The following is a 13,073-nucleotide window of genomic DNA, read 5'->3' as shown; positions in this document are numbered from 1 at the left end:
TCTCACGGTCTCTCCTGCCCCGGCTGGCTTTGAACCGCGATCCTCAGATCTCAGCCTCCTGAGTAGCTAGGATTACAGGCATGAGCCACCAGCGCCCGGCTAACTTTAGCATATTCTTGGATTCAATGGACTTGGAGCTCTTCTTTTCCCTCTTCTCTAAACTACAGAGAAGTCCCACAGCTAGACTGTATTATCTTTCTGCTTAGCCCACAGCCAGCAAATAGACATCATAGTTGCTTGTTCCCTAGGTATTCTTCCTCACACCACTTTTGGCAGCTGTTCTTCCACATATATTGAAACAGATGCAAACATAAACACACCCAACACAGAAGCACTGTTGAAATGGCATTCTCACCTTTGCAGGTGTGGTATCCGTTTACACTGCCTATAGAGCTTCCTACAGAGGGCAGTATGGAACCTGAGCAGAAGGACAGGGAGACAAACAGGGCAAGACCAACGTGTTAGGAATACATATATGCACTACATTTCTTTGTTGGTGTTCACTTTAAGCTTAGGTATCAGGAAGTTAAACACAGCACAAGACAACATACTTATGGAAAGAGACAGATCATATTAGCTGCCTTAAGTGTAACTTACGGTATATTGGCTCCTTAGCAGTAATGATTATTCTTTCTAGGGGAAAGTAAAATTCCCTCCCTCCCTTCCTCCCCCACCCCTCCCTCTCTTTTTGTCAGTAGTGGGGTTAGAACTCTGAGCCTGGGCACTGTTGCGCAGCTCTTCAATTCAAGGCTAGCATTCTACCACTTGAGCCACAGTATCACTTCTGGTTTTCTGGTGGTTAATTGGAGATAAGAGTCTCATGGATTTTCCTGCCTGGGCTGGCTTTGAACCATGATCCTAGGATCTCAGTCTCCTGAGTAGCTAGGATTACAGGTGTGAGCCACCAGCACCCAGCTTCTCTCTCTCTCTCTATCTCTCTCTCTCTTTCTCCTCTCTCTTTCTCCTCTCTCTCTTTTCTTCTCCTTTTTTGTAGTGGGGGGGGAGGGATTTGGTATTGGAGTTTGAACTCAGGCCTATAACAAGCATTCTACAACTTAAGCTCTAAACAATATGAAGCAAGTACCACCAATTATTAGAATGAGGATTTATAATAAAGACAAAAAAAATGGAGCACCGATGGCTCAGGCCCATAATCTTTGCTAGTCAAAGGTGGCTGAAGTCAGAGCACCAAGATTGAAAGCCAGACTGGGAAGAATAATTCCTGAAACTCTTATTTCCAATTAGCCAACAAAAAGACAGAAGTAGAATTGTGACTAAAGTGGTAGAGCACCAGCCTTGAGCAAACAAGCTAAGGGAGATTTGAGGCTCTGAGTTGAAGATCCAATACTAGCACACAAACACACAGAAAACAAAATAATTCTAATATCAATGTCTTTCATTATAATAAAAACGAATAATAAGTGGATGCTGTAATCCTAGCTACTCAGGAGACTAAGATCTAAGAATTGTGGTTCAAGGCCAGTCTGGGCAGGCAAGCCCAATTAACCACCAAAGAAAGCTGAAGGTGAAGCTGTGGCTCAAGGGATAGAGTGCTAGCCTTGAGCAAAAAAACCCTCAGGGACAGTGCCTAGCCCCTGAATTCAAGCTTCAGGACCAGCACAAAACAAACAAAAAAGAATCCAATAAATACAAGTACTCAAAAAGCATATTAGTTTAATTAAAAGCCTTTCTTGATTTTTTTAAAAGGTGGAAATTCCTAGTTTTCCCTTTCATGACCTCTTCTGTGTTTTTTTTTTTAAACTTCCCACAAAACAGAAATATTAAGTGTTGATAAATGTGGTTTGTGAACATTCCAATAAATTCTGCTTGGGGGCTTTAGTTCTCTCACTAAATGATCATAAACATATTCTTAAGTTGGTTCTTTCTATTTCATAGGAGTTTTCAAAGTACAAATTAGGATATGAAATTATAAAGATAAAACAGAAATATAAGAAACAAAAATAATTGTTAGGATAGTAATTATAAAACCTTGAAATATTAATGTTCTTATGCTTTCAACTAAAAATAGCTCAAACAGAAAAAAAAATCTTGTTCCATTAAAATGTGGAAAATACTGCAATGTAAAGCCCACATTAGATTAGTAAACAAGAGAAGGTCCTAACTAAGATTGCCCTAACTCAGCATGTGAAGCTTCATCCATGGCTGTCTAGCCATAGATGTTTCTTTTTGTTTGTTTGTTTTTTTGTTCATGGGGCTTGAACTCTGGGCCTGGACACTGTCCTCAGCTCTTCAGCTCAAGGCTAGTGCTTTACCACTTGAGCCATAGTGTTGCTTCTGATTTTCTGGTGGTTTATTGGAGAAAAGAGTTTCACGGCCTTTCCCATGTATTTAGTTGATTCCCAAGTATTTAGTTTCTTTCTGACTATCAAGCTTGTAGCATCCAGGAATGATAAAAAAAAAATGCATACTTATCCCTTTGACACATTCAAAAGAGAAAAGCTCAAGATAAAAATTCATTCTTCCATGGTATCTGAAGTTGTACATGGACCCACTAGTTCACTGACCCATCATAAGAAGAAATTCTGTAACATGGAGCAATGTTACAGCAAAGGGGAGAAACATAACAGGCTGAGAAGGAAGATTGTTTTGTTGACCCCCTTTCTTTTCAGGCTCAACCTTGAATTTTGACTTTAATAAAAAGATATCTCCAAAGGCCAAAAAACAAAGAATGACATTTATTTATCACATTTCAAGAGCCTGCACTCACCTGTTTTGACTTGGGAATCTGGTGCTGTTATCTCCATGATGAGACTTTCTAAAGAAGTGCCTTTGCAATTGATTTCTTCCACCAAAGTTCCTTTACTTTTCCAGTCATCTAGAAGACCCTGGTTAAATAACAAGTTGCTAAATGTAACATCTGGGGACCTTCAATTCATCAACAGGGACTCCCCTAAAGTATATGTACTCCCCTAAAGTTTTGACAAGTATTACCAGACTCATGCTCATATTATGCTTATACATTCAGGTATTTCATGCTCATATATTTGGGCATCTTATGATCCTGGTTTAACCAGTCAAGTTATGGGAGAACAATATCCTGGAATTTTCAGAAGCTTCTTCATATTCATCAAATATTGAGTATCTATTCTAAGTGAGGCACCATGCAGAACAACTAGATTCAAAATAGGGTTATGATACTTAAAACTAAGAGCTCAGATGGCCAATTGCATTATAATATAGGTTACTTGAGAAATATGGACAGTCAATGAATTTAGAGAGCATAAGAAGAAACACATCTGGTGGCCACATGGAAAAAGGGGACAGTGTATGTGAAAAGAAAAGGGGAAACGATAACTAGAAGATAGTGAAAAGCTATATATTAACACGTAGAGAAATACATCTAAAGGCTACACTTTGTATTTATCAAGGGAACTTATGTTAGATTTGAGAAAGAACTGGATATACCATTAAAAACCTTTAGTACTAGTATTTTCTCCATTGTGAAACAATAGCATCTGCTCTGAGATAAAAGAAGTAGCCAAATCATGCTAAGTCTCTAATACGTGACTTGCCACAATAGAATTTTACTCGTTCCAAACCAGGGACATTATCTTAGCTTTCAGTCCCTATCCCTAGCTTCATAACCAACATACCTGGTAACTTATTGAATCTAAGCTATAGAGCTGTTAAAGTACAGAAAGACATAGAGACAACATCCAGCCAGCTCATGTAGACTAACTTCAAATGATTCATAGTCACTGCTTTTCAAATCTTTCATTAATCATTCTTGACTTCTAAGGACCACAATCTCAAAACTGACAAGTGGGATATTGTAAGTTTTTTGGGGAAATACAGTGACATTTTTTTTTTTTTTTTTTGTCAGTCGTGGGGCTTGAACTCTGGGCCTGGGCGCTGTCCCTCAGCTCTTCAGCTCAAGGCGAGCGCTCTACCACTTGAGCTACAGCGCCACTTCCAATGTATACCATGTGAATGACTACTGTGAAGCTGTTTAGAACCTTAATACTTAGCATGTAGAAATACTGGTGGACTTTTTTTTTTTTGCTTTGTTTTTGGTGTTAGTGGTGATGGTGAGGTATTATTAAAAAATTACTGAAACATTAAAGGCACTGTGAACTGAGGGAACTGGGAAATCTTTTTCTTAAGAATTTCCACTCTAAATAACCAAGCTCTTCCTTCTCATCTGCTTAAGACTCAGTTTGCTTTTATGAGAAAGTATGGACTAATACATGTGGCTATCTCAACAGCAGTAAAAAAGAGATTTGTCAGAGGCATAAGCAAAGACTGGAATACTATAAAGATGCTATAAAAGAGATTCTGCAAGAGTGGGGAAAAAGATTGGTTCCTACCTTCAAAGGTATCTTTCAACTTTTTGATTCTAACTTTTTCTTTATTAGATTGAATAGTACTAGTTATTTTCTCCATGGATTTCTGACCATCTGTACCTAGTCACTTTTTCACATGTATCTGTCTAATCCTCAAGCATACTAAGGAGTGTAAGCTTTTCAAGGACTGGACTTTGACCAACCATTTTTAGCATGAAAGAAATAATAGTGTTTCATGCTAGGTAGGATTAGATGGGAATCAAATTAAGAGAATGGAGGAATATATATTCTAATGTAACAAACAACCTGGATTTCTTATACCACTTCCCATTATAACTGGAGATCACTTCATATAACTTCCAAATTATATTCTAGCAGAATTCATGGAGACACTTTTCTTTACCTACCTTCAAGTGTTCAATCTGCTTTTCAAGCTCTTTAGCACTAATGAAAGTCTCTGTGGGTGGAACATTCCCTTCAGTTTCTTTCAGCCACTTCTGGAAGGTCTTAATCAGCTTCCGGAATTCATCCAACTGCTCCTGGCAAGATGATGCATCTTTTTCTCTGTCAACAAAGATGTTTTGTTATTTGCCAGACAAAGTTTTTTTTTTTTTTGGTCGGTCGTGGGGCTTGAACTCTGGGCCTGGGCGCTGTCCCTCAGCTCTTCAGCTCAAGGCGAGTGCTTTACTACTTGAGCTACAGCACCACTTCCGGTTTTCTGGTGGTTTATTGGAGATAAGAGTCTCACGGTCTCTCCTGCCCGGGCTGGCTTTGAACCGCGATCCTCAGACAAAGTTTTGTAAAATGAACCAAAACTAGTTTCATTCTGTGGACTCTAGGCATCAGTTTTCTAACAGGGCCTTTCTTTCTCATAATATTTTCCATAGTAAATCTGGCTGAATAACTACATATAATGTAGTTTTGAAAGCATCAGACTAAGGAATCTGCTGCCTATGTTTGGACATTTCTATGGAAAGAAGTGTTTAATTTCTGTGGAAAGAAGTGGTTAGTGTAAGCTAGAGTGAAAGTGAGAAAGCTAAAAGGAGCCTGCTATTTAGGTACTATGATACAATGGAAAGAATGCAGGTTCTGGTTCTCCAGTCCAGCCCTGTTAAATTGTAAGTATTTGCCTCTTTCAAGGCCCAACTCAAATGCTGAATTGGAGGTCCAGTTAAGTTAGTAAAGTAGTCCTAACATTAGTAAGCCAGACATAAATCAAGGAGATAGTTTTAGCTGAGTGTAGCAGTGTAATCTCAGCTATTTGGGAAGCAGACTGGGAGGACTGCAGTTCAAGGCCAGCACAGGCAAAAAGTTAGCAAGACCTCATCTCATAAAAATAGACTTAGCAGGGCTGGGAAGGTGGCTCAGTGGTAGAGCGCTTGCCTTGCATGCCTGAGGCCCTGGGTTCGATTCCTCAGCACCACATAAGCAAAAAAGAAAAAAGCCGGAAGTGGCACTGTGGCTCAAGTGGTAGAGCACTAGCCTTGAGCTGAAGAGCTGAGGGACAGCGCCCAGGCCCAGAGTTCAGGCCCCATGACTGGACCCCCCAAAAAAACAAAAAAACAAAAACAGACTTAGCATAGTAGAGCATGTCTGTTATCCCAGGCATGTACCAACCTCAATCTTCCTACCTAGGCCTCTTTTTATATAGGCTAGGCGTGGGCAATTATGTGACTCTATCCAAACAACAGTTAAAGCAAAAAAAGGGCTAGAAAACACAAGAGTTCAGGGCTAGGAAGATGGCTCAGTGGTAGAGCACTTGCCTTGCATGCATGCATGAGGCCCTGGGTTCAATTCCTCAGTACCACATTAGCAAAACGAAAAAAGCCGGAAGTGGCGCTGTGGCTCAAGTGGTAGAGTGCTAAGCCTTCAGCTGAAGAGCTGAGGGACAGTGCCTAGGCACAGAGATCAGGCCCCACAACTGGACCCCCCCCCCCCAAAAAAAAAGAAAACACAAGAGTTCAAACCCCAGTACCACCACTGAAAAAAAAAGATCAAGTTTTGGAAATGACCATATCTATATCTATATCTATCAATCAATCAGATGTCAACCCAGAGTCTGCCTCAAAGAGCTACAAGATACTGAGCGAGCATCAGAGAAACCTTTGTCTAACCAATTGTGCTAAGTGTTGACAACTATTTTTCTTTAGTCATTGAGGCATATGTCTGCTAAATCAAGATTGCTTTTATGTCTAAATCAAGACAAGAAGTCCTGCTCACATTCTTAAAACCTTATGTGACTCCTCATGGGGAATTGTGGATTTTTAATAGTAGTAAGCTAAAATCAGTCAGCCTCTGTCATATATTTCTTTATTTGGCCCCCAAAGAAGAATCTCGACACTCCTCCAAAACAGCAACTCAGTGTGGTCCAAACAAACATGAAGACTGTAAATATAATCCTCAACCAGTTCTGGGAAGTCAACTCCAATCTCTCTATACTTTAAGTTCTGCCATAATCCTACTTATTGCCCTAAGTTTGTTTTATTTGTCCAGGTGATCTGGGCTTCCAGTCATATAGCGAAGAAGGTTGTCTCACTATGAGAAGGAACTCCTAATTGGCAAGAGAAAATCCCCAGAGTATCAAGTGGTTCAATAGTTTTGCCTCAAAGAGGCACTGCCGATCCTCCTGTGGCTCCACAAAAGCACTAAGGATGTTATTTTTTCTGGTAATGGAGCAAGAAAAAACAGGTCTCTAACATGAACCAATCCAAGAGAAAACTCACCTTTCTTGAACTGTCTTCTGTAGCAATGTGAAGTCCTTTCTGAGGTTCTGTACCCTGTCCTGGTGTTGGGACAGGTCCAGTGCAAGGCCACAAGAGTTCAGTGCAGTGACTAGGTCCTCAAGGGCATTTAGGCTCTCCTGTTGGTCTTCCATTTCCAAAGTGAGCTCCTGTACAGCAAAGGAAACATATTAAAACGCTGAAGTTTATGAATATACTTAGAAAGATGAGAGCTATCTATACCTCCAGGGAAAATTCTCCTTAATTTGCAGGAAGAAGGAGAACTAAAAAAAAATACTTTGTTAGATCAAAATAATAAAAATGTGTATTTTCTCTAATATAATGGAGAGTGGCTAGGAATCACAAAGAAATTTTGTCTCCTTTACAAAAATATTTGAAGCTTTGGAAGAAGGCAACATAACAGAATGGCAAGAATTGTAAAGTTTCAGAGGATCAAAAAGATAATCAATTCAGTCGTGGCTCTGCTGCTCACTAGCTTGTAATCTTTTTTTTTTTTTTGGGGTCTGGTCATGGGGCCTGACTTCTGGGCCTGGGCACTGTCCCTCAGCTCTTCAGCTCAAGGCTAGCGCTCTACCACTTGAGCCACAGCGCCACTTCCGGCTTTTTTCTTTGCTTATGTGGTGCTGAGGAATCAAACCCAGGGCCTCAGGCATGCAAGGCAAGCGCTCTACCACTGAGGCACCTTCCCAGCCCTAGCTTGTAATCTTAAGCCACTAAATTTCTCAAAGCTTCCAGTCTCATCTGTAAAATGAGGCAAAACTACTATCCCTACCATTATTTAAACATTGTAGTTACAGATATTAACCAATGCCATTATACTTTCTGCCAACATCTTTAAATCCCCAAAGGGAAAAAAAAGGAAATCTCATTAAATTCTTACCTTCTCCTGTAAGCTGAAGTATATTTCTTGGTAGCATGTTATACAACACATTGAGTGTTTATTCCTGAGTATATAATGAAGGTGAGATAAACTAAAAGGAGCAAAAACTGAGGGACTAGGCTGGGAAGGTGGCTCAGTGGTAGAGTGCTTGCCTTACACGCAAGAGGCCCTGGGTTCAATTCCTCAGCACCACATAAGCAGCAAAAGCTGGAAGTGGGGCTGTGGCTCAAGTGGTAGAGCACTAGCCTTGAGCTGAAGAGCTGAGGGGCAGTACCTGGTCCCAGAGTTCAGGCCTATGACTGGCAAAAACAAAAACAAACAAACAAACAAAAAAAACTGAGGGACTAATTTGTAGAAGATTGTTATCTTTTGACCAAATTCCAGGAAACTTACACATGTTATAAAGAATAATGAATACAGAAGCTCATAGTGAAACTCTTTTGTATTCTTATAGAGATAAAGTAATTGGCAGTTGGTGAATCAAGGTGAAGTGTATGCAGTTATTTACTGGATTCTTCCTTTTTCTCTACAAAGTTTGAAATTATTCAAAGCAAAACTGAAAAATTTAGGAAACAGACTATAAGATCCCACTTGAAAATTGAGAAAAGAAAAGTTGGATAAACCTGAAATAATAATAGAGAGATGTTAAGGTACCGCAGGGGGCAATGTGTGCTGGTATAGTCATTATGAAGTTTAAACTGGCTGTTATATAGTCAAATTAAGTATAGTGTTATGTAGCAATCCTACTCCTGGCTATGTGTCTGTGATAGCTATTAACACTTTTCATTGAGTGTTTTAGATCCGCACCTTCTAGGTACAGTAAGATGACATTTCCCAACCACTCTGAAAATTGGATATGGGCTAATGAAATGTAAATGGCTATGCTATGTTCTCTTTCCCTTGTAACAGAAATCATGAAAGCTTCTGTCATGTTGAAGACTCAACCTGCATCCCTGAATGGCTACCGAGCCAAGTATGTCTGCTTATCTGGAGTGAACATGTAGTATGAGAAAAAAGTAAATCAAAAGATGGTTGTTGATCATTCTCTAAGATGATGCAGGCAAAGCTTCTAATAAAGTGATAGATAGGGGGCTGGGAAGGTGGCTCAGTGGTAGAGCGCTTGCCTTGCATGCACGAGGCCCTCGGTTTGATTCCTCAGCACCACATAAGCAAAAAGAAAAAAGCTGGAAGTGGCACTGTGGCTCAAGTGGTAGAGTGCTAGCCTTGAACTGAAGAGCTGAGGGATAGTGCCTAGGCCCAGAGTTCAGGCCCCACGACTGGACCCCCCCCTCCCCCCCAAAAAAAGTGACAGATAGTATTCACTAAGTAAATGCTGGTTTGCTCCTTGCTGATCTTATCTCTTTATTCTGTCAACATTGCAAGTATGGTCTCACCTGGATCTGCTGAGAGAAATGTGCAATGTCTTGATCTGGCTGATTTCCAGAAGCCAGCATTCGACTTTTGTTTTCCATGAACTGCTGTAATTTATCAGAAAGCTGCTCAAACATCTCTGCCTGGGGCAGGAGCTTCTTTAGGGTGCTTTCTTTTTCCTGTTGCTGTAACCAAAGCTGCTCAAAGCTCTGGCTCACTTCTGCCAGTTTGCCCTGTAGTACTGCTGCTGTGGTGCTGTCTGCTTTCTCCATGAACTGGGTCACCATCTCATGGGTGGCTTCCAAACTGCTTTTCTGCCGAGCGATGTCCTGCTTCAGTTTCTGTTGTCAAGAACAAATCTGTCATCTTTGGTTCACTTATTTCATGAAAACTAAGCCACCTATTAAAAACCTTCTAGTAACTATGTTCATCTCAAGGTTTAGGGGATGGAAGACTGCAATAGCTCTACAGAATGCTACATATCTTATCCCTTTAGGTTTCTCTCATTCTACAAAATCACTTTGCTATTACCACTTTTCCTTAGTCTCAACAGTAGTTTGAAAATTGGAGATGCATATCTTTTGTGTGTGTGTGTGTGTATGTGTCTGGTGTTGGGAATGACACTAAGATCTTATGATAATGATTAGACATTATTGCTAAACTTTATTACAAGAATCATGAACATGAATTCAAGTCCAGTTACCTTTTCTAAGTTATATAATTATGGTAAATGGCAAATACAACCTCTTTGGTAACTCTTGGTCTTACCATATTATTGGCAAGGGCTTCTTGAATGACTCCTGATGAGAGTGATGCCACCTGTTCCCCCTGGAGGTTTTGTTCAACTTCCTTGATGGACTGCAACAAGCTCTCTAGACTTTCCTGGACACTCTGAGACTGGGCAATTGCCTTCTGCAGAAGTGCAGAGCGCTCTGCCAAACTACAGGAAAGGCTTTGGAAGCAACTGAGTATGGAATCTGGAAGATCAAGGCCATGAAAAGAAAAAGTAGGTACTATTTTGGTATTATGTTTTAAAATTTAATGTATTTAAATTGAATATATTAATTTAAATTCCTGGCAATAAGAAAAATAAAAGGAATATGCTTGAAATGCATTAGTATCAGAGCAAATACAATAAGCATTATTTACCAAGATTAGGTGAGATACTAAGGGCTAAAGATATCTAAGATATAAGATTGTGCAAGATGCTGAGGACTAAAGATAACTAAGATAAAGTCTTGCTGGGTGCTGATGGCTCATGCCTATAATTCTAACTACTCAGGAAAATAAGATATAAGAATTGCAGTTTGAAGCCAGCCAGGATAGACAGATAGATGAGATTCATATCTCCAATTATCCAGCAAAGAGCCAAAAGTTGAAGTGTGGGTCAAATGGTAGAGCACCAGCTATGAGCAAAAAAACCAGAAAGAAAGAAAGAACAAAAGAAAGAAAGAAAGAAAGAAAGGAAAGAAGGAAGGAAGGAAGGAAGGAAGGAAGGAAGGAAGGAAAAAATGCTGAGAGAAGCTACTCAGGAGGCTGAGATCTGAGTATCTCAGTTCAAAGCCAGCCTGGGTAGGAAATTCCATAAAACTCTTATCTCCAATAAACTACTCAGAAAATGCCAGAAGTGATGCTGTGGCTAAATGGTAGAGCACTAGCCATGAACACAAAGAGGCTCAGGAACAGTGCCCAGGCCCTGAGTTCAAGCCCCTGGACCAGAAAAAAAAAAAATCTGAGAGAGAGCAAAAGGCCTGGAATTCAAGTCTCATACTGGTATATACACACATACACAAAACAAACCCAAACAAAAAGAACTCCACAAAACTAAGTTAAAGTAGCTCTTAACAAACTTAACACTTCAATAACACTTCAAACAGGATAGTCAGAGGAAGGTACATATTGGTATAGAAACCTAGAAAGAAGGGTTCATACTAGGAATTAAAAGAGCAAGACTACTGTTGCTATTTCATACCTGTAGTTTCTTGAACACATTGAGGGTTCAAGGCTGGCTCCCCTTCAATTTTCATGAGGTCACAAGCAACTTTTTGGAGCTTTTCTACAGGTACTTGGTGCTCAGCCAGTTCCTCCTGTAACTGCTGCTTGTACACACACACATACACACACACAAAGACAAAATAACCAAAGGTAATTGCAGGAATCTAGAATATAATTCTCAGTTTACCCAGGGCCAGAGACATTAGAATAGTATTTAGGAATCAGATCTTGCCCCAAACATCCCCAAACTGCCTTTAATTTTGCAAGTATTTGATTTGGCTGGGGGTGGGGGTGGGGGGGGGGCTGTATTCTAAGCCATGTAATACAAGCCCAAACACTGCCCATGTTCAGATTTACCTTTGTTGTTGTAAGTTGCTGCTGCAGAATTCCAGGGTCAGAGGCAATGGTATCTGAAAGAAGCTGATCTACTTTGGCCTTACAAGTCTGTATCCAGGCTTGCAGTATGTCAGCACTGCTCTGGAATTGCTGATACTGACCTAATAGCATGTTCAGGTGAGAGCCCAATCGTGTACACTATGCAAACAGAGAAAGGGAAACACATCTGGTAAGGTCAGGCCAAAGTGTACTGTTCTGCTACAGAGAACTCACTGTAACATTACATAAAGGTACTGTGCTTGGGACCCTGGACAGATAGGTGGCAATCACCTACAAAAAGGCCCCCTTTTGTTCCTTATTACTCATCTTTCCTTGGTAAATACCCAGAAATACTTAAAAGAGCTGCATGATATCCTGCCAAAGAAGTATACATCAGGTTGTAGGCAAAGGTAAAGATTGAAGGATCTCTTTGAAAGGATTACAGATGTTGGGAAAGCGGCTAGATTCCTAAACTGCTTGGATTGGGAGAAAATAAGGGTTCCTTCTAGAGTTTCTGTCAAGAACTAAGGACTGAAGTTAGCTTAGATTTACTTGTGTTGCATCTCTTGGATGCTACTTAAGATACAGGAAGGTGAACAGCTTATACATCTGTGATCAGACATAAGATCATGGGACTATAGAATGTATAGAATGAATTTTTTTTGCATAGTTCTTCAAAAACCTTCTACCTGTGGTCAACATATAGCTCATACACTTTGTCCTGTCTGGGGTTCATTTTCTGGGTCTCACCACAGTTGTATGAGGGCTGCCATGATCACTTTCCCAGTGGCTTCTAGGATCTACCCTTACCTTTGAGTGGAGAGCAGTGTATCTTTCTGTTGCATCCTTCAACTTCTCTTTTACTAAGTTTCTGGTTGTGGATGGCTCTTTGCTTTCTTCAAAGTTGTTTTCTGTGTCCAGGACTTTCTGTCCTGAGATAGTCACAAATCTCAAGTCCCCTTTGTGAGAAATGACATCTTCTGAGAAGCTTCCCTGACGCTTTAGCAGAGAGGGTAGGGCTTCAGGGCCATTGACTCCTTTATGCATATTTTCTAGCTCTTTCTCAGACCGTTCCAGCCAGCTTTCAAATTCAGTGTAGTCCTGTAGGAACTTCTGCAGCTCATCTCGGAGAGTCTGTACCTGCTTTAATTCCACCTCAGACTGGGCCAGGGAAGATGCATATTGTTCCTTAAGCTTGCCTAGCTTCTCTTGCAGCATTTGCCGCTCCTCAGGAGTGAGATTGTGGCCCTGCTGGTCTAGGAAGGCCTGAGCTGACTGGGTGGCCACAATGAAATTTTGTTGTTGGGACAGCAATTCTTGGTGACGAACCTGGTGAGTAACCCCCCCACAAAAAAGGCACAACCAATAAGAAAACAAATATTTGCTTGTAACCCCCCCACAAAAAAG

At 40.5% G+C, this 13,073-nt stretch overlaps 1 protein-coding gene across 11 annotated transcripts in view; it reads right to left on the bottom strand.

The window, feature by feature from the left end:
- Macf1 (microtubule actin crosslinking factor 1) overlaps positions 1–13,073 on the bottom strand; it is a 364,069-nt gene that overhangs the window by 111,097 nt on the left and 239,899 nt on the right. For 9 of the 11 annotated variants that reach the window (XM_042674998.1, XM_042674983.1, XM_042675025.1 and 6 more), the window contains 9 exons: positions 12,477–12,995; positions 11,649–11,825; positions 11,269–11,392; positions 10,065–10,273; positions 9,320–9,637; positions 7,028–7,194; positions 4,712–4,868; positions 2,729–2,846; positions 356–418 (listed from right to left, as the gene is read on the bottom strand). In XM_042674998.1, coding sequence (XP_042530932.1) covers positions 356–418; positions 2,729–2,846; positions 4,712–4,868; positions 7,028–7,194; positions 9,320–9,637; positions 10,065–10,273; positions 11,269–11,392; positions 11,649–11,825; positions 12,477–12,995 — 1,852 coding nt within the window. The remainder of the gene's footprint in view (positions 1–355; positions 419–2,728; positions 2,847–4,711; positions 4,869–7,027; positions 7,195–9,319; positions 9,638–10,064; positions 10,274–11,268; positions 11,393–11,648; positions 11,826–12,476; positions 12,996–13,073) is intronic. The other 2 variants (XM_042675017.1, XM_042675057.1) reach the window with 1 other exon arrangement.

Source organism: Dipodomys spectabilis, unplaced genomic scaffold, assembly GCF_019054845.1.
Source record: "Dipodomys spectabilis isolate Male_0828 unplaced genomic scaffold, ASM1905484v1 ptg000002l, whole genome shotgun sequence".
Classification (NCBI taxonomy): domain Eukaryota; kingdom Metazoa; phylum Chordata; class Mammalia; order Rodentia; family Heteromyidae; genus Dipodomys; species Dipodomys spectabilis.
This window is presented reverse-complemented; position numbering and strand designations above follow the sequence as displayed.